This window comes from Papio anubis, chromosome 17 (assembly GCF_008728515.1).
Source record: "Papio anubis isolate 15944 chromosome 17, Panubis1.0, whole genome shotgun sequence".
Lineage (NCBI taxonomy): Eukaryota > Metazoa > Chordata > Mammalia > Primates > Cercopithecidae > Papio > Papio anubis.
This window is the reverse complement of record NC_044992.1, coordinates 50,722,262-50,743,497: the sequence shown is the minus strand read 5'-3', so window position 1 is coordinate 50,743,497 and position 21,236 is coordinate 50,722,262. Positions and strand designations below refer to the sequence as shown.

Sequence of the window (21,236 nt, the reverse complement as noted above, 5' to 3'; positions counted from 1 at the left end):
TTTTCCTTACTGAGAAGTATAGTCCATAAATAAGGTTTCCAGAACTAAGCAGCCGCGAGTCGCAGGTGTGGAGGCGAACCACGGCAGAGGGTGGGTGTAGATAGACTAGGGATAGCTGTTGGTGGCCCCTGCTGGTCATTATAGGAAGTGCAACATCACTCAGTGCAAAGCCTTATCTGCTGAAAATTTGTAACACTCTTGAGTTTTACTTTTCTCTGCGCCTTGACTCCCAAAACTCTGGGCTGAACACCACCATAGAAAAATCTTGATTTTGGGGGAAGGAGAGATACTACCTGCACCCTTATGACCTCTGAGGCTGAGGCAAGGAGGAAAGCAGAGCTAATTACAGACCCCAGAGAAGGAGGACTCATTCCCCTCTTGAGGTAGTGGGCAGCCCTTAACTGCTAGGGGATGCATTGCCCAACCGCAAACCTGCTTCCCTTCCCAGCTACTCCATTGCCAACCATTAGCACCTCTATTCCTTTGGGGAACAGCTTAGGACACACTGCACCTTTATTATGGCATTCAGCTGTGCTACCAAGAAGCGCTTTTTGTATCTATGTAACACAGCCCTTCCTGACTTCAACCCCAGACTGTGAACTCTAGGAGGTCATGGCCCGTATCTATCTCAGTATCACAGAAAATGGTACCTTGCCTGGCACAGAAGAGGAGCATCTTATTCTGCATCAAGAAATGTTTCTTCTCTTTCTGTAACTGCACAAGGCTGTTGTGAGAATGAAACAATTTGTCAATTGTAAGGTCCTGAACAGATGTGAGAGGCTGGCATTCTGCAAGGCCTTTATTAGAGAGATACTTGTTGACTGACAAATGCAGCAGGGCAGCCGCTAAGAATAATGAGTTGGGCTCCACCTCCCCAGGTGGGCCAGAATCTGAGATCCCAGCCTGTCCTCAGTATCCTAAATAGAATGGAAGGTTTGCTGTGGGTTACTGATTGAGAACTAATTAATATCTTGTAGAGATTCAAATCCTTTCTCTTCCCAAATACAAATAGCTGCATGATTTCCAGCCCAGAGGTGGACAGGTGAGAGTGGAGGGTAGCCTTTATAATGGAAAGGGGAATTCTTCCTGAATTCAATTAGAAGGATTTTCTAGGCTGGGTGCAGTGGCTCATGCCTACAATCCCAGCACTTTGGGAGGCTGAGGCAGGCAGATCACCTGAGGTCAGGAGTTCGAGACCAGCCTGACCAACATGGAGAAACCCTGTCTCAACTAAAAATACAAAATTAGCCAGGCGTGGTGGCGCATGCCTGTAATCCCAGCTACTTGGGAAGTTGAGGCAGGAGAATCACTTGAACCCGGGAGGCAGAGGTTGCGGTGAGCTGAGATCGTGCCATTGCACCCCAGCCTGGGCAACAAGAGTGGAACTCTGTCTCAAAAAAAAAAAAAAAAAAAAAAAAAAAAAAAAAAAAAAGAAGGATTTTCTAGCTTGCAGGTAGAGGAGAGAGCTGCAAGCAATGTGCTCCAGGAACCCTCTTTGTTTAGAGACCAAGGCCTGTAATTCCTGTCAAAGCTATCTGGGGTCGATAACTTTCTTCTCTCAGTAAAAGCCTGGGGCACCTAAACAATGTGGTTTTCAGAAGTTTGGCCGCCTCTGTGGCTTTTCCCTATATCCAAACTTACACCCTTGGAATTCAGGGGAGAGCTGAGTCTTGGGACCTAGGGACTAGTTCCCTGGTTTCGGGATAGATTCCCATATTTGAGATTTCCAAGCAAGCTTCCAGGATGTAATCCATTTCTTTTCTTTTTGTTTCTTTTGAGACAGGATCTCACTCTGTTGCCCAGGCTGGAGTGCGGTGTTGCAATCTCGGCTCACTGCAGCCTCAGCTTCCCAAGTAGCTGGGACTACAGGCGCGCGCTGCCACGCCCAGCTAATTTTGTTTATTTTATCTTTTGTAGCGATGGGGTTTCACTAGGTTGCTTAGGCTAGCCTCGAACTCCTAGGCTCAACCGATGCTCCCGCCTCGGACTCCCAAAGTGTTGGGATTACAGGAGTGAGCCACCGCGCCCGGCCAAAGATGCAGTTCATTTATGATCTTAGGAATCCAGTTAGCAAGGAAGAGGGATGACTCCCACATCTTGCTGAGGGTAACTGGACGGGGTGGCGGAACGCCGAGGTCGGATATGTAGCGTAGCTGACCCCAAATGCCAGGCGCACTGCACAGAGCCTCCCGTATTTGGAGGCCCAGTATCTTTTACGAGCAGATCTGGGGTGGAGCCGGAGGCTGGGCGAAGGCGGGCCAGTGGGTTTAACCCTTTATTTACTTCTTGGGGCTGGGATTCTGAGGAAGGCTAGCCAGTTACTTCTTTATTCCATAGACAGGGAAATAGAACAGGCCTCCCTCACCCAGACCTAAAATAGGCTCTCGAATCCTTTCACGAAGACATTTCCTCTTTTTTGCAAATTTTCTGGAAAGTCTGGAATCCAGATACCCACCCTCCGAGTCCTTAAAAAGCTGTCCCTGATCCCGAGGCCTTCTGGGGCTGGTATCCTGCTTCCTGGGAGATAGTCTTCCTATTCCTTTTCTCAATATGGAAGCAGGATAACCAGGAAAGGTGAGGCACGTCTGGAACTAGAACGCGGGTCTAAGCCAAGAGGGGTGGGCGGAGTAATCAAGCCGGTCTCATTCGGCACTTTAACCATCGCCCTTTTAAGGGGGAGCCGAGGGACACCAGCGGGTACCGGTACCAGTCCTGCCTCCCTAACCCGTCCCAGTGGGACGGCGTCGTGGTCTGTGCGGTGTCTTCCAAACCACTACCTGGCTGCCCGCGTACCAGCTGCTGGGAAAGACTACTTCCTCCGAGTTGTGCCGGCCTCCGCGTTCTTCTCCCGTCCCCTCTCTGCCGGGCCTCCGCCCCCTCGCGGAGAGGCCTTGCCGCTTTAAGAGCCGAGCTAGCGATTGACAAGCAATAAACGGTGAGCGCCCGGCTGCGCTGGAGCTGCGCGGAGCTAGGGGCTCCCCGGGGCGCAGGTAGGCGTCCCCCGGCCCCCTGGCCACCACCCACCCCAAGACCTCCGCCTCCTTTTCGTCCTGGCACGGCACTTAGGACCCTATTCACTGGGTTTAAACTCCACAGGCCCCTTTCACCCAGGCCCGTTCCCTCCCTCTCCACCCGCCCCCGCCCCTGGGCCCTCTTTCTGGGGTGCTAGTTGGGAGAACCAAGGCCCGCTGCCCATTGACATTGGTCCGCGCCCCTGCGGTAGGGGCTCCAAAGTGGCTTCAGGCACCAAGGTGGTGAGCTGTGAGGGGCCCGGGTATCCGCGCGGCCTCCCCGGGGTCTGTGCGGGCTGGGGGGACTTGGAAGCCCGGCATTACGTAAGAACCGTGCTGTTAGCGCTTCCGGGGGTTGGGGAGAGAAACAGAGGTTGCGCTTTGTCCCAGTGGCCCCCGGTCCCCCTAGGCGGCTAACACCACAATCTTCACTGGGAGGGGGGTCCCCAGAAGGGGCGCGCTGCTTCTCCCGCTTCCCAGGCTGTATGTAGCAGGGCGGGTCGGGAGCCAGGGTTAGGGTCTGGAGACTTGGGAGGGGACCAGTGCCAGAAGCGAAGAGCCAGGGTTAGAAAGTTAGGTCAATTAAGCGGGGGGGTTTGGGGGGGGATAAGGACGGGTTGGGGGTTGGTGGCTGGGGCAGTCATTTAGTGACCTCATCCCTGGTCTCCGGCGGGCGCGCATGCAGAGAGAGCCTTCTTTGATGGCTCGCAACACGCCCCCCTCCCCCAGGTCCTAGCGCCCAGTGTGTTAGGGCTGGGTCCGCTGGGGCAGGAGTGATCCGATTGTCCAAGCATGCACGTCCGCCTGGCCTTTCGACCCCATCCTCTGACCCTCAGTTCTGTCCAACCCTCCCCGCGACCTCTTGCTCTTCAAAGCGCCTTTGTCAGACCTTTCTTCTTCGCACCTCTTTGTATGTGTACGGATGGAGGGATGGGTGGGAGGTTGGAAGAAACCTCTCCCTTTTACTGCTGGTCCCCTCGCCTACGGACACTTTGGGTGATGGGGATATCTCGGAGGCAGAGCTGAGAGGGCATCTGGGCCCAGGCTTTTGGAAGCCGAGGTGCAGGTTCCCAGATGCCTGGGTGCAGGACCTTGGCACGGAGCCAGGCTAGCTTGCCTGGCACTGCCGTTCTCTTGTGGGCACAGCCAGGCCCCGCCCTCTCAGAGGCTTGGACAGGCTTGGGGGAGCAAAGCCAGCCGATGCTGTGGGAACCGACTCCCCGGGAGAAAGCCCAGGCAGGCTGGGCAAGACTTCTGAGCGCAGGGATTTCATACATGATTCTCCCTGCCTTTTCCCACCCTCCTCGCTCTAGGGAAGGAGGACTTCTGGAGTCAAGAGTCTCTGACCTTATGAGGGAGAGCAGCAGCAGCCAGAAGGCTCCAGGTCATCAAGGCCTGGGGCAGTGAGGGAAGGGATCCCTCCTCCCTGCTCTCTAGAAGTAGAGATTGGCACCAGAGGCACGGGCCAGCACAGTGGGTCCTGGGCATTTCTTCCAGCCTGGGTGTGGCCTGAATAGGGGTGCCCTTCCCCTCGCTGAAAGCACCTTTCTTCCATGTCCTCAGGGGCAGAGCCGGGAGGAAAGGGAACCATCCCCCTCACTTTTGTAATTTCTGTCACCTGAGCTCAGGTGACCAGCTCACGCCTGAGAGGGGAATGGGAGCAGAGAGGGTTTTATTGAAATCAGGTACGAGTCCTCTGGGAAGAATCCTCTTTGGGGGCAGGTGGAGTTGCTGTGGTTCCCTCATCCCCAGGACTCAGCAGGCATTCAGTCCTAAAGTGGGCACTGCCAGATGCTTCCCCCCACTCCCCACCCCTGCTGTGAGCCACTGCCTCCTGTTGTCATGGCAACTAGGAATTAGGGTTTTATCCAGCAGCACATGCCCAGGAAGGCAAAGGGAAGAAGGGTGGGGAGTAACCCCTTGCCCTCTCCTGGGAGAACGAGGGAGCCCATCCTAGCCTGCGGAGGCCCTGGAATGGAAACTGGGGCTGTAGACTCCATGCCTGGTTCTGCCCAGAGCACTTGGTCTCCTTGTTCCAGCTCTGAGCTAAGAAAGGGAGAGAGGAGAGAGAGCCAGCCAGAGGGGCCATGGAGAGGTACATGTAACTTCTGTCAGCCCCCTAGATAAATGTCTGTGAAACATCGACGCTTTGGTAGGCCTAGGTTCCAGAAGCAAATAAAATCAATGTGGTTCTGGCTCTCAGGGAACCTACAGTCTGGGAGTACTCATGTTTTCTACTTTGACTCAAATTCTGGACTCTTCCATTATTTTTTAAAATGACTTTTTAAAAAAGACAAGTTCTTGCTCTGTTGCCCAGGCTGGAGTACAGTGGCGCAATCATGGTTCACCACAGCCTCGACCTCCTGGGCTCAAGAGATCCCCCTGCCTCAGTCCCACAAGTAGCTGGGATCATAGGCACGCACTGCCACACCTGGATAATTTTTAAATTTTTTGTAGAGATGGTGGTCTTGCCATGTTGCCCAGGTGGGTCTCAAACTCCTGGGCTCAGGTGATTCTCGTGCCTCAGCCTCCTAAAGTGCTGGGATTATAGGCGTGAGCCACCTTGCTCAGCCAAATTATGTTCTTACCCTCTAAAAATTCTACTTGTTCCTTCTTCAAACAAACAAACAAAAAAGACAGCAGGAAGAAACACTTTATTTATATACTTATTTTTGAGTCATAAAACCTGGATTTTCATTCTAGCTCTCCTTATTAGCTTTGTGATCTTGGGAAAATCAGTTAACCTCCTTTATCCTCCATGGTCTCCTCCTCCTCAGAGAAATAGGCGTGTAATACCTGCTCTTCCTGCTTCCCAGGACTGTTGGAATCATTGTTGTTCTCCAACCCCCACTTTCTGGGCAGCACCTTCTCCCCTACCTTGCTGACTGGTCCTGAAGGGGAGGCTCTTCCTATTCCCTTCCCCATTGCTTTGCCCTTGTATCCACTCATCCTCCTCTCTCCCCTCTCCAGGAAAGACGTTTCAGAGTCCTTGCCTCCTTCACCATGCCGGTTGCCGCCACCAACTCTGAGTCTGGTAAGAAGTGGGTGAGGATGTTAGCTTATTTCAGTGGTTCAGAGGGTGCCAGGCGAGGACTTAGGGGTGGGCACTTGCACAGGTCCAGATAAGGACCAACTGGCTCCACTGCTCTTCCATCCTACCACTCAGCCATTCCTTCTGGCAGCTGCTGTGGCCATGTCCTCTGTGTGGGTTCCTGTGCTGGAACGGAGAAGAGAAGGAATAAGACCCGTACCTGCTCCCCTGCTCCAGTGTAGGGCTGGAGCACAACTCACTTCTGTGGAGGGCAGGGGATGCATGCTCCAGAGGTGACCCGTACTATTGCTGGAGGGCAGTAGCATGGGACCAGGGCTTCAGGAGGTGGCCTGGGAGCTGGGCCTTGGAGAATGGCTTGGGGATGGAGGGATTACAGCAATACAGCCTGGGGCTGAGAAGTCCATAATCACTGCCCACTAGGCCAGCATGTGCCACAGGTGGACAGGTGGTACTGGGGGCCAGGAAGCTCTGAGTGAAGGAACGAGAATACCAGGTCAGGATACCTGGGCGTGGCTCTGTAGGAGGCATTAGGACAAGGGAATGGGCCATTCAGATAAACTAGCAAAGCCTCAGTAGCAAACTGCTTAACCTCTTGGAGCTCACATTTCCTCTTCTGTGAAGAGGCTGCTGTGAGACGCAAAGGCTGTGATGGGAGAGCACATTACTTTTAGGAATAGTCATACTTATTATACTGCTGTTGCTGCCACTGCCACCAAGTTGTTATTGTTGTTTTTAAGACAAGGTCTGGCTCTTTAGCTTAGGCTGGAGTGCAGTGGTGCAAGCTTGGCTCACTGCAACCTCTACCTACCAGCCTCAAGCCATTCTTCTACCTCAGCCTCCCGAGTAGCTGGGACTATAGGTATGCACCACCATGCTGAGCTAATTTTTGTATTTTTTGTAAAGACAAAAATGTTGCCCAGGCTGGTCTCAAACTCCTGAGCTCAAGTGCTCCACCTGCCTCAACCTCCCAAAGTACTGGGAATTCAGGTGTGAGCCACTGTGCCTGGCCTGAGTTGTTATTTTGGCATTAACCCTGTGTCCTTGAAACAGTCACCTCCCTTTGAAGACCTGAGAATTCCCTAAGATGAGATGATGGGACAAGATCAGTGTTCTTAACTTTTTTTTTTTTTTTTTTTTTTTTTTTTTGAGACGGAGTCTTGCTCTGTTGCTCAGGCTGGAGGGCAGTGGTGGGATCTTGGCTCACTGCAACCTTCGCATCCCAGGTTCAAGTGATTCTCCTCCCTCAGCCTCCCGAGTAGCTGGGATTACAGGCACCCATCATAATGCCCAGCTAATTTTTGTATTTTTGTAGAGATGGGGTTTTACCATGTTGGCTAGGCTGTCTCAATCCCCTGACCTCAGGTGATCCACCCACCTTGGCCTCCCAAAGTGCTGGGATTACAGGTGTGAGCCACCGCACCTGGCCTGTTCTTAACTTTTATTGGTCCTGAGTCACTTAGAATCTGGTGACAGCAGTGAGCCCTCATCGTAGACATATGCATCCATGCACAAAAGGTACATGCCACTCTAGGAGCTCATGGATTCCTGTAGTGCACGCAGGACCCCAGAAGGTTGAGTTCCCTGTGATAGAGGCTCTCTGAGTCCTGGGCAGCTGGGAATTGCTATGGTTCTGCTCTTGAGTTGTCTGAACTTCCCCCTGCCTGGATGCCTCCCTCCCATGCAGCTCCTTCCCTTGCTCGAGGCCCCGCTACTGCCTCTGCTAGAGGTTCCAGGGCTGCCACTTTGGGTAGAATGATTCCTCTGTCCCTCCTCTCCAAGAACGTGAAGGGAGTGAGCCAGGGTCTAAACTGTGGCACACTTGTCCAGGAAAGGCCTCTTCTCCTTGCAGTGGAGGGATGGCACCAATGTCTCCAGCTTCTGCAGCATTGGAGGGCTCAGTTCCCCATCTCCTGTCCAGCCTGCTGGGCTCCCTGGGGTCTCCCCGCCTCTTTCAGCCTGCCTAGGCCCCACTGTAAGCTGCTTAGGGGTTAATTAAACCCACCCCTGAGCCCGTGCTTAATGGCCTGTCCATCGGGGCTGCCTAGTAAACCCATCAATGGTGCCTGACTGGGGTGTAGGAGGAGGAGCAAGCCCAGCAATTTGGCTTCCTTGTTGCAGACCACTTGATGGGGGCGTGGTGGGGAGGATGGGGGACAGGGAGTGGAGCCTTGGGGTGTGGCAGTGGGTTTTGCTTCCTCAAAGGACTCCTGGGGCTCCTGCTCCCCTTCATGTTGTTCGAGGGGCTGCTTCTGGCTTCTCATATTCAAAGGAAGAAGTACAAAGTATTTCTCTTCCTTCAGGGGCAGCCTCTGTCCTATCCCGAGCTACATTAGCTCCCAGCTTCAAAAATCTAATGCTGGGTTCTTCCCCTTATTATCTGGTGGTCATTATACTTCCCACAGGACAGAGAGACAGCTGTGTCCCTGCCTCTGAGTTCAGGCTCCCCTTCCCTCCTTCCCTGGGAGATCCCTGTCTTGGACTCTGTGAAGGGCAAAGCTAACAAGGTCCTTTTTCCGCCCTTCCCCATGGGTCAGTGTGGTTGTTGGAAGGGAGGGAAAAGGTATAAGTGTATTCTTCTTGCAGAGAGACCCCATATCTACTTTGGGTAAAGTCAGGGGCCCTTTTCCTGAGAGTTGGGAGATAAATGGGCAATGGCACTGGGCTGAGAGCTTAGAGATCCTGAACCTGGCATCTCCTGATCTGCAGCCTTGCTCCCTCTTCCGCTGTCACCAGATTCCCTTCCTTCTTTGGATCAAGACTGGGATCTGTGGCTGCTTTCAGGTGGACCTGTCCCTTTAAATCTCTCCTCCATCCCTGGGTTACTGTCCTGGTGTGTAATTCTGCTGCCATGGAAACCCCAGGGGTGCAATGCGACCTGGTGCCACTCCTTGGGGAATGGCTGAGTGGAGGCTGCCGTACCCTGGTGGTGGCCTCTTGGGCACAAGATCTCAGAGGAATGGGGTCACCGGGGTGGAGCTGAATCCCTCCCTTCTGCCCACACTTTTCCCTGTGTGCAAATGTGTCCTCACTTTTCCTTTCTGGGGAACTGAGTTCCAAGATGCCTGACTTGCTTCCTGGGCATCACCCCCTACATCAAGGGGAAGAACTCATGGGAGATGGGGGAGGGGAAGAAGCTGCTGTGAGGCGAGGGGTAAGCAGGGCTGGGGCACCGTCCCTACCCACAGCGATGTCACCCCCCGCCCCCTGTATCCTGCCTCCCAGTGGCTGGCCGCGGGCTGGTAGGGGGAGGCGTTTGGGGCTTGAGGTATTTGCCCCATGCCCCAGTGAGGCTGCCTCCCGGTGGAGGGCTGAGTCGTTCTTGGGGACTTCCTTCGATTGAGGGACCATTGTAAAGGAAGCAGGGCCTGGAGAGGGGACTGAGAGCAGAGGTCAGAGAGCATAGGCAGGAGGTGGTATGGGGTGTATCAGAGGAGGGACTTCTAGAAAAGAGGGTGCAGGGACAAGATGGGTCAAGACTTTTCTCCCTCGGGTCTCCTGAAGCTGGCTGTGAGGGGAGGGTCTCGGGGTACCGCGCCAGTCTTGAAGGGGCAGCATGCCTACCCCCTCCCCAAAACCTCCTGTTAGACGCCTCCTCCCCATCCCCACCAACACTGACATGCTGGGGATCAGGCCATCTGTGGGACTAGGGCTCCCTCCCAGCACCTTTCTCCCACCCGGGTTACCGCCTGCTCTGCACCGCGCAGCGCCAGTCGGGGGCTTTAGCCAATCAGCAAGGCGATCACGGCAGCTGAGCCTTGCTATTGGCTGGTTCCTCAGAGGGTACTCCCCGACTCCCGCCTTCTGTAGCCCCGCCAGGCTCTGGCTCGGGAGGCGGCAGACGGCGGTGTGGAGGACGCTCCGGGAGTCCCCGGGGCTGGGGGCTGCCATGGCAGGCAGCCCAGGCAGCGGGGTCTCCTTGGAGGGTATATCCCTGGGCTCTTCTGAGGAAGCGGAGCTCCAGAGGGAAGGTAGGGAAGGGTGGGCCAGATGGGGGCGGGGCAGCTGGCCCCTTAGCATACCTTCCTCCAGCAGAGTCGGGGCATCTGGGGAGGGTGGCCTGGGAGAGGTCATCTGAGGGCACCTTCAGGAGAGCTGTCCTGGGCAGAGGGCACCAACTCCCTTGGCTCAGTCCTTCCCTGGATAACTGACGGAGGGAATCTGGCATACCCTGGCAGGGAGGGAAGGGTCCCTGCCCTGGCCTCTTTCAGAGCCCACTGGGGGCTTCGCAGGTCTCTGACCAATGCCAAGCCCTGGCCTGGGCAAGAGGGGTCTGAAGGGCAAGCTTGGACTTTTTTTCTGGAGAAGGCAGGGAGCAGGAGGAGGAAGGAGATGGGAGTCCAGGAGTCCCTGAACCATCTCTGACAGCTCCAGTTCTAGTGCCCCCTCCTCTCCACTCCTGTTCCTTCCTGGAGGAGGGGAGCACTGACAGGAGCATTGAGAGGCGCCAGGGGTGCATCCTCCCCCGTCCTCCATGGCTTGGGTTCTGTTATGCAGATGTAGGCATAGGTGGCATGGTGGCAGAGTAATGATACCCCCTGCCCATCTCTGCCCCCAGCTGGGCACATTCTGCTTCTCACTTCCTTTCCCGGGAACTTGCCACAGCCTGGAACTCCCACCTCTGCCAGTGAGTGAAGGCAGCCCCCATCTCCGATCTCCGGGGCGTTGTTGCGGCCCAGCTGCAGGTGTTATCATGTCCTCTGTTATGCCCCATTCCGGGCTGAGAGTTTGCTTATCCCTGTGATGACTTGGTGTGACCTTGGCCTTTGGGTGCCCACAGTCATTCCAGGCCTCCAGTGCCTGTTTCCCTAGCTCCTGCCAGCGTTCCAGGCTTCAGCTTTGACTTCCTATCATCCATGTTAATTTCTCAGTTATAGATCATTGCCACTCAGAGCTGAAGGGCCTGTAGTCATCATCTCGCCCAACCCATCCATTTTACAAGCAGGAAAGACTGAGGCCAGTGAGGGACAGTGACTTGTACAATGTCACACTGAATTAGTGATGCTTAGACTAGAGGCTCTGCAGGCCCTGGCTCCTGTGTGGCTGCCCGCTTGACTTTGGGCCTGTACTCAGGGACTTGCTCCAAGTACTGTCTGTCTCATCCTTAAGCCTGCCAGGTGCAGGTGGCTGAGTCCTGGGCTTCAGCCCATCTAGAGATTGAGTGAGGAACTTCTGGTTTTCTTTCCTTTTTCTTTTTTTTTTGTTTTTTAAGACAGTCTTATTTTTTAATTTTTATTTTATTTATTTGTTTGTTTGTTTTTCGAGACAGAGTCGCACTCTGTCGCCCAGGCTGGAGTGCAATGGTGCAATCTTGGCTCACTGCAAGCTCCGCCTCCCAGGTTCACGCCATTCTCCTGCCCCAGCTTCCTGAGTAGCTGGGACTACAGGCGCCCGCCACCATGCCCGGCTAATTTTTTTGTATTTTTAGTAGAGATGGGGTTTCACTGTGTTGGTCCAGATGGTCTCGATCTCCTGACCTCGTGATCCACCTACCTCGGTGTCCCAAAGTGCTGGGATTACAGGCGTGAGCCACTGCTCCCAGCCAGAGACAGTCTTGCTCTGCCACCCAGGTTGGAGTGCAGTGGCGTGATCTCAGCTCACTGCAATCTCTGCCTCAGCCTCCTGAGTAGCTAGAATTACAGACCTACACCACTATGCCTGGCTAATTTTGGTATTTTTAATAGAGATGGGGTTTTGCCTTGTTGCCCAGGCTGGTCTCGAACTCCTGGCCTCAGGTGATCCACCCAACAGCTTGTGGTTTTCTGGTGCAGGGCAGGACCTGGAACCTGACACCTGCTTCCCTTTCTCCCTTCCCCCCACCTCAGAGTCCCTTCCAGCTGCCTGGAGCCTCCCACCTACTCAGGCTGGTGTTACCTAGGGTGGAGAGAACAGGCCAAGGAAACTGTCCCCTTCCTCAAGGACCCCTGTCCCAGGCATTCAAGGGCCTGGGGTGCCTGTGCTGGGCAGGGAGGGGAATGTTGTCGGGGAGGGTCTGTCTTCTGTGGGACATGGGGGTGGGGGAGTGGCAGGTATTGTGGTGTGTTTTAGTCTTCTGTACCCAGCTGATACCTGTGTATCTCACTGCCCATACCTTCCCCCAGCCATGCAGCAAGTCCTGGACAACTTGGGATCCCTCCCGAATGCCACGGGGGCTGCAGAGCTGGACCTGATCTTCCTTCGAGGCATTATGGAAAGTCCCATAGTAAGATCCCTGGCCAAGGTACAGTGCTCCAGGGAGGTGGGCACAAGGGCACTGTGCCTGGGGAGGCACAGTAGGGGATGGGGTATTAGCTACAGAGGGCCCTGGGAATGGGGCATGTGGCACAAGAGGCCCCCCTGAAGGGGACTGTAGAAGAAAATCATGCCCAGGTGGTGACCTGAGTGGCTGCAGGTAGACGGGGCTGCCCCGGCACCTGTCTGGTGAGTGCGTGGGTGGATGTTTGGTGACCGCCAGCTTGTGGAGTGTATGATTGGTGTGGGCCAGCATGCACATGTTGGAGAACCTCTAGAATTCATCTTGCTTGTCCTTCTGCCTTTGGGCATTTTGTGTGCATGTCTTTCTAAGGTCACCTGCTATGTGTCAGGTTGGGGAGAGATTCACTGAAAGAGAAAATTATAGGACAATTTGGTAATGACAGTGATAGAGGTGGATACACTAGGCATTTTGGGAGCATAAAGTACAGATGCCTAACCCAGCCTGGGGTGGGCAAGGAGGCCTTCCTGGAGGAAGGAACACTTGAGCTGAGTGGAAGAATGAGGAAGAGGGGGAGGGCATTCTGGGCCACAGAAGAGCTTGAGCAGAAGCACAGAGGTAAGAAAAAGTCAGGAGTGTGCAGGGGATTGGAAGTGCTGGTGTGTGGCTGAGCCTCAAGCGTGAGACAATGCGAGCTGTGCAAAGGTTGGGGGCTGTGTGTGGGAGCTTGGGCATCCTTCTGTGAGTGTCGTGAGTATCAGGGAGGCTTTACGTGTGTTTTTTTTTTTGTTTTTTTTTTTTTGAGACAGAATTTTGCTCTTGTTGCACAGGCTGGAGTACAATGGCATGGTCTTGACTCACTGCAACCTCCATCTCCTGAGTTCAAGTGATTCTTCTGCCTCAGCCTCCCGAGTAGCTGGGATTACAGGCATGTGCCACCATGCCCAGCTAATTTTGTAGTTTTAGTAGAGACGGGGTTTCTCCATGTTAGTCAGGCTGGTCTTGAATTCCTGACCTCAGGTGATCTGCCTGCCTCGGCCTCCCAAAGTGCTGGGATTACAGGCGTGAGCCACCGCGCTTGGCAGGCTTTACGGTATTTAAGCAGGGATGTGATGGCCAAATGTGGGTGTTTTAGGCACCCACATGGAGAACTGTTGGGGAGTCATATCTGGAGTTGGAGAAGCCAGTTAGTGGCTCTTTAGTAGGTTAAGTATAAGATGCTGAGAGCCTGAACTGGAGCTGTGGTCCCAGACCTTAGGGTAAACTGGTGGAACTTGGTGTTTGGCAGTGAGGGCTAGGGGACAGCAAGGCACCTGGGATCCTGCCCCAGGGAGTGTGGGAGGATGCCCCCTCTCCTGAGGAGGGGAGGTGGGGATGGTGCCCATGGCTGCATTGGAGGCAAGGCTGGGAGCTGTGGGAAATTAGACCTAATTTCTCGGATTTCTTGGTAAAGGTGGAGCAGTCCTCTCCTGCGAATTAAGGATCAGAGATGGAGCAGGAAGATTCAGAAGGGAAGGTCTGACTGGTCACTGAAGGGGAGAAGGAATTAAATGGATGGGGACCTCGACTGTCCATGTCAGGTGCCCGATTTCCCAGGGTGGGGGTAACTCCATCCAGGGAGGAAGAGAAAGGACAGGGGGCTTTCGTCCAGGGCATGTGCTGGCCTGGGGCTGTGGAAGTCAGATGCAGGGAATTGTGAAGGGAGCTGGTGAGAGAGGCTCAGAGAAAAGAGGCCCAGGCTGGAAAGAGGTAGAACAGAGAGAAAATGGAGGCGAAGGCTCGGTGGCTCTCTGAGGTCACAGAGTATTTAAGGGGTAATGGTGGGGATATAGATGGAAGAGAAAAAGACCAAGGTCAGAGGAAGAGAGGTAGTAGGTGAAAGTTTTCCAAGGAGGACAGCTCTAGGGATGCCATGATAATGTAGGGCGGGGCTGCAGTGGACAGGTAGGTAATCAGTGTTGAAGACGTCCATAAATGGAAGGCTCAGGAGTGGGATGGGCTTGTCCACACAGCCATTGGCATGTAGGGCTATGGCAGGCATCAGGGTAGGGAGAAGACTGAGGCAGTCCGCAGGGTTTTCAGTACATGGTGGTGGAGGTGACCAGGAAGTCAGCAATAACAGCAAGGGTGGGGAGAAAGAAGGTACAGCCAGGTGGTGGGTTTTCTATAGAGTGGGGACTCTGTCACAGGCTGGCTGTGGCTGGCCCTGGCATGGGATGTGGAGGACACATCCCACTGGAGTGGGGATTGCTGCAGGGGACACCGTGTCCCTAGGACGTAGCCTATTCACGTTATCTGTGGAGTGGTTGAAGATTTGGGAAGATTGTTAACAGCGAAAGATGATAAGTTGCAGATGTTTAGTAGTAGGAAGTTCTGGGGAAGAGAAAACGGAGCAGATTGGAGGAGATTGGAGAAAGGCAGGGTGCTTTTCATTCAGCAAATGAAGATCCTACTCATTTACTAAAAATAAAGACAAGAAGCTGGGAGTAGGGGCAGGCACCTATAGTCCCAGCTACTCTGGAGGCTAAGGTGAGAACATTGCGTGAGGCCAAGAAGCTCAAGTGCAGTTTGTGTAACATAGTGAGAGCTCGTCTTCAATAAATAAGTAAATAAATAAAAACAGGCCGGGCGCGGTGGCTCAAGCCTGTAATCCCATCACTTTGGGAGGCTGAGATGGGCGGATCACGAGGTCAGGAGATTGAGACCATCCTGGCTAACACGGTGAAACCCCGTCTCTACTTAAAAAAAAAATACAGCTAGCTGGGCGAGGGTGGCGGGATGCCTAGTCCCAGCTACTCTGGAAGGCTGAGGCAGGAGAATGGCTGCAACCTGGGAGGCGAGGCGCCAGCAGCTGGAACCAGCCACTGCACTCCAGGCCCGGGCGACAGACAGACCTGTCCTGAAAAAAAAAAAAAAAAAAAAAAAAAAAAAAAATTAAATAAATAAATAACAAAAACAAGGGAATTAGGTCGGGCTAAAATTTGCCTGTAATCCCAGCACTTTGGGAGTTTTAGGACGGGCGGATCACTGGTGTCGAAGAGATCGAGGCCATCCCTATTAACAGTGAACCCCGCTCTCTACTAAAAAAATACAAAAACTAGCTTAAGGTGGAGCGGGCGCCTGTCCTTAGCCACTCGGGAGAGGCTGAGGTGGTGAGAATGGCGAACCTGGAGGCGGAGCTTGCAGTGAGCTGAGATCTGGCCACTGCACTCCAGCCTGGCGTGAGAGGAGCGACTCCTCGCCTCCAAAAAAAAACAAAAAACAAGGAATTATACACATTTCAAAACATAGAGACGTTCCACGAAGGTGCAGGAATGTTTGTCTCTTTGATTCACTGTTGTATCCCCAGAGCCTGGCTAAAATGCCTGACACATAGTAGGTGCTCACTGAGTATTTGTTGAATGAATAAATACAAAAGAGTATAAAAAATAATATAATAAACTCCTGAGTACCCATCTCCAAAAAATGTTAATAATGTTTGTTTTGACTCTTGCCATTTCATGACGTAGCACGGTGTGGCTTTTTTGTTCCGAAAAGACTTTGGTATTAATCGGTGGTTGCGGGATCACTTGAGCTTCGAAATTCGGGTTATTCGGCTCGCTGATCAACATGTGAAACCTTGTCTCTGTAAAAACAAACAGGCTAGGAAGACTAATTGGGGAAGTTCCAACTACTCAAGAGGCTGAGCAGAATTGCTTGAGCTGGAACATGTGTGCTCACTGCACTCCAGCCCAGTGACACTGTCTCAAAAAAAAAAAAGAAAGAAAAGCTCGGACACAGTTAATGCCTCTCCCCTTCTTCATTTTCACTGCATTCCCTTCCCACAGGTAACCACTGGCTTGAGATTGATGTCATTTCACTGAATGTTGGCTTATCTTGCCTGCATATGTGTTTAGCTGTAAACAATATACCTTGGTGTGATTTTTTTTTTTTTTTTTTTTTTTAAAGACAAGGTCTTATCTCCGCCTCCCAGGTTGGAGTACAGTGGACCCCTGTTCTACAGTGAAACAATTATAGCTTACTGCAGCCTGGAACTCCTGGGCTCAAATGATGCTCCTGCCTTAGCCTCCTGAGTAACTGGGACTACAAATATGTACCACCATGCCTGGCTAATTTTTAAATTTTTTTGTAGAAGCAGAGTCTTGCTGTGTTGTCCAGGCTAGTCTCAAACTCCTGGCCTCAAGTGATCCTCCCAGCCTCTCAAAGCACTGGGATTATAGGCATGAGCCACCATGCCTGGTTCTACCTTTGTTAGGTGTGCTTTTTTTTTTTTTTTGTTCCTGGAGTCTCACTCTGTCGCCCAGGCTAGAGTGCAGTGGTGCAATCTCGGCTCACTACAACTTCCGCCTCCCAGGTTCAAGTGATTCTTCTGCCTCAGCCTCCCAAGTAGCTGGGACTACAGGCACGCGCCACCATGCCTGGCTAATTTTTTTTTTTTTTTGAGACAGAGTCTCACTCTGTCACCAGGCTGGAGTACAGTGGCACGATCGCGGCTCACTGCAACTTCTACCTCCTGGGTTCAAGTGATTCTCCTGCCTCAGCCTCCCGAGTAGCTAGGACTACAGGCACGTGCTACCACGCCCAGTTAATTTTTGTATTTTTAGTAGAGATGGGGTTTTACCATGTTGGCCAGGATGGTCTTGATCTTTTGACCTCGCGATCCGCCTGCCTCGGCCTCCCAAAGTGCTGGGATTTTAGGCGTGAGCCACCGTACCCGGCCATTTTTTATTTTTTTTTAGTAGAGACAGGGTTTCACCATATTGGCCAGGCTAGTCTAGAACTCCTGACCTCATAATTCTCCTGCCTCAGTCTCCCAAAGTCCTGGGATTACAGGTGTGATCCACCATGCCCGGCCATTACGTGTGCTTTAAAAGTTTATATAAATGAAATGATAGTGTAAGGTGCTTCTGTTTTTGAAATTTCTATTTCATATAAGTAGTACAGCTGTCGACCTAAGTATAGATAGAGATAGTGAGATTCATTTGAATTGTTGTATGGTGTTCTGATACAGCAGTCCCCAACCTTTTTGGCACCAGGCACCAGTTTTGTGGAAGACAATTTTTCCACAGATCAGGGTGAGGGGGGTGGTTTCGGGATGCAGCTGTTCCACTCAGATCATCAGGCATTCGTTAGACTCTCATAAGGAGCACACAACCTAGATCCCTGGCACGTGCAGTTCACAGTAGGGTTGGCGCCCCATGAGACTCTAATGCCACCACTGATCTGACAGGAGGCGGAGCTCAGGCAGTAATGCTTGCTCACCTCCTGCTGTTCACCTAGTTCCTAACAGGCCAGGGACCAGTACTGGTCCATGGCCTGGGGATTGGGGACCCCTGTTCTAATATATGAATAGAGCTGTTTGTTTATTGGTTCCCCCCCGAGAGATGTGTATGTCACTGGTGATTTTCCTCTCTGAAAAACAGTGCTGCAGCATCCTTATATCCATCTGCTTCTGCACGCATGTGAGGGTTTCTCTAGAATGGACACTTGGCAATGAAATTGATGAATATGTGCAGTTTTGAACCTCAACATCTGTAACTTTCCAAAGTGGATTTCAGAGTTGGGTTTATGAGACCACATCACCTCTGGGTACTTTAGCTATTGTCTCCACAGTGAGACAGTGAGACTTTGCTTTGGGATGGCAGTCTCAGAGTGAGACAGCCCTCTCGACAATACCCTTCAAAGTAGGATCCCCCTTGATAGCATTACTCTCTGGTCCAGTCCACTTGACAGTCCTCTCGACAGCTCTCTAATGATGGGTTTGCTGGCTGGCTATGTCATTCACTCATCCATCCATCCATCCATCCATCCATCCATCCATCCATCCATCCAACGAATACCTATTTTGCACTTGCCACATACCAGGCACAGTGCTGGGGTTATGACAGTGAACTGCCAGATAGTTTGTTTTCCTGATGAAGCCCAAGTCTGTCTTCCTTTCACTGGACCCCACAATGCCCCAGTCCTGCGACCTCACAGTAAAGCCTAATTGAGAATGAACCATTGTGCTATGTCACATTGTAAGTAAACTCCCTTCTCTAGAAACATTTCTGGGGAGAAGTTGGTCAGGATTTTTTCCAAGAAATTTCTGGTACGGTTCCGGAGTCATAGAGCACAATAGAAGAGATTATGGACATTTCTTCCCCTCTGAGACCCCCAAAACGAGACTAATGGGCTAAGGCAATCCAGTGACTTCTCTCTCCCTGTGGTTGTGAAACAAACAGGAAGTGAATCTCCGTAAAGGAGCCTACCTGAGCTCGTTGAAGATACATTTCTTCTGTCCTTGTATAGGTGATCCTTTGCAATGTAAATTTGCCACTCCTCTCATCAAAGACAGTGTCTCTCAGAGCTCCCTGCATTGGACAATGGGACCTACTTCCTTCTCACCAATTTTAATGATTTTGTGTACATAGACAAATTTCTAACCTAATAGACAAAGCACTGTGATCAAAGATCCTACTGCAAAAACTTGGTGAAGTGGCCCAGAAACCCAGAGGAATGAAATCAGATTGGAGCCACATGTGGTAGCTGTTGGCCTCCCTCCCTTACCCTGTGGAGCTGGGCTTGACTCTCTCTGGGGATGTGGCAGGCAGTGTGGGAGGGTCCAGGCTGGGTAGATCTGGGACCAGGGAGGGGCAGGGCCTGAGGGTAAAAATCTGGAGGGTTAAAGGCCCTAAGGGAAGTCAAGTCTGGCAGAGAGATCAGAAGTCCAGGCGGTTGACTGCACACAGCAGGTGGCGGCCCTGGCAGGTGGCTGGCATCTGAGAGGGCTGACATGGATCCGGTAGCAGGTGTTCCAGCTGCAGACAAGGCCAAGGTGAAGAATCCAAGGCAGGGAACATTCAGAAATTCAGAAAAATTGTTACTAATGGGGACATCTGCCAGGTGAGAGGCATGTGAAGGCTGGTGTAAACTAATTCACATGAGATGAAGAAGAAAGAACACAGGGCTTGGAGTCAGAAGATTCCACTGACCGGCTTTGTGAGTTTTGTATATCTGTCAACCTCTCTGAACTTGTTATTTCTTATGGAGGAATTTTTAAAAAATTAATTATTTATGTATTTATTTATTTTAAAAGAAAGATGAGGTCTCACTCTGTTGCCCAGGCTGGTCTTGAACTTCTGAGCTCAAGTGATCCTCCCACCTTGGCTTCCCAAAGTGCTAGGATTACAGGCATGAGCCACCATGCCCAGCTTAGTTATTTCTTTTGAGAAGTGGGGAGAATGATACCTATCCCTCAGAGTTGTGGTGGGGCTAGGTGGAGGTTATGGAAGTGGAAGTACTTTTTTTTTTTTGAGACGGAGTCTTGCTCTCCTGCCCAGGCTGGAGTGTAATGGCATAATCTTGGCTCACTGCAACCTCTGCCTCCCAGGTTCAAGTGATTCTCCTGCCTCAGCCTCCCGAGTAACTGGGATTACAGGCCCACCATCCCCGGCTAATTTGTGTATTTTTAGTAGAGACGGGATTTCACCATGTTGGCCAGGCTGGCCTCGAACTCCTGACCTCAGGTGATCTGCCTGCCTTGGCCTCCCAAAGTGCAGGGATTACAGGCATGAGCCACCGTGCCCGGCTAGAAGTACTTTTTGAGTCAGAAAGAGTTGTTATAATCTTAGCTTTAGACTGGAGTTCACAGGGAGGCCTCTTTTTCTGTGGGGAGGCTAGGGTGGAAGAGCTGGGAAAGCAAGACATGGCCCTAGAAGAATAGAGGTCTAGGGAGGTCACTAAGACAGGGGCTCTGACAAGGGGACATGACAAGCAGAGGGTGTAGTGGTGAGGCCAGTGTATCAGTTTGCTTTTGCTGTGTAACAAACCATCCTGCTGTGTAGTGGCTTAAAACAACTGTGATTTAATTCCCCTGATTTTGTGGGTTGGTTGGGTGGTTCTCCTGGTCTGGGCTTGCTTAGCTGGGGCTGGGTGGTCCAGGATGGCCTCACTCACATATCTGGTGTCTTAGCTGGGAAAACTGCAATGTCTGGGATGGCCAGGCCCCTTTCCATCTGGTCTCTCATCCTCTAGGAGGGTCTCTCATCCTCAGCCACCTTCACATGGTGGTCTCACAAGCAAGGAAGGACAAGCCCTTAGTCACAAGTACTTTCTAAGCCTCTGCTCACATTTGATAATGGTCCATTGGCTAAAGCAAGTCACATCTGTCACACTCACATTAAAGAGTTCCTTTACTTTCTGACACACTACTCTCTGTGACATCTTTCAGCTTTTTATTTCACTATTTAATTATGAACCAGGGCTTCAAATAGGAATTCCCTGTCTTTTACCATGATCAGGGGGGTTGGAGTAGAGGGCAGAGGGAAAACTTTTGAAATGACTGTGTAGTGTTTGCATCTGCAGCCTGCTACAGCTCTGGATTGGGAGCAAACAGAGCAGAATGCAGGCTGGCTCCACACAAGCTAGCTGTGTCTCCCACCCAAGCTTCTGGTCTACCATGAGCTTGAGCCCCTGCTTTGCTGAGGATGATTTTCAGAGCAGAATGAAATGAATGGCTACCACAGAAATTCAAATCACTCTTCTAGTTCTGGGCCATGTGTCACCTAACATGGAAAAGAAGAATAAGTCTTAGCAAAATAATAGTGAGTAAAAAAGTAGTAAGGGAAATAATTGTTCACTTAATAATATTAAGTGAAAAAAAATCAGGCCCCAGGGATGGATAAAATCATGATTCCACCCTTTTTTTATGTCATAGAAAATGCATTTGGACAGACAGTATTCCCTTTTTATTAACTATATTCATTTCAGAAGTATGTAGAATACATACAGACACATTAAAACTCTTTAATTGGGAAGCCAAGGAATGACAAACACACTAAATCAAGATGGTGCTTTCAGCTGGGCGCGGTGGCTCACACCTGTAATCCCAGCACTTTGGGAGGCTGAGCTGGGTGAATCACCTGAGGTCAGGAGTTCAAGGCCAGCCTGACCAACAAGGAGAAACCCCATCTCTACTAAAAATACAAAATTAGATGGGTGT

General features: G+C 51.9%; 1 protein-coding gene across 5 annotated transcripts in view; it reads left to right on the top strand.

Annotated features, from left to right (window-relative positions):
- The first annotated feature begins 364 nt into the window (after nt 1-364).
- The window catches only part of MPP2 (membrane palmitoylated protein 2), a 35,219-nt gene continuing 14,347 nt past the window's right edge, over nt 365-21,236 (top strand). For 2 of the 5 annotated variants that reach the window (XM_009190764.2, XM_003913148.3), the window contains exons 1-2: nt 9,874-10,031; nt 12,162-12,280. In XM_009190764.2, coding sequence (XP_009189028.2) covers nt 9,950-10,031; nt 12,162-12,280 — 201 coding nt within the window. In that variant the 5' untranslated portion in view covers nt 9,874-9,949. The other 3 variants (XM_021929257.2, XM_003913146.4, XM_009190763.2) reach the window with 3 other exon arrangements.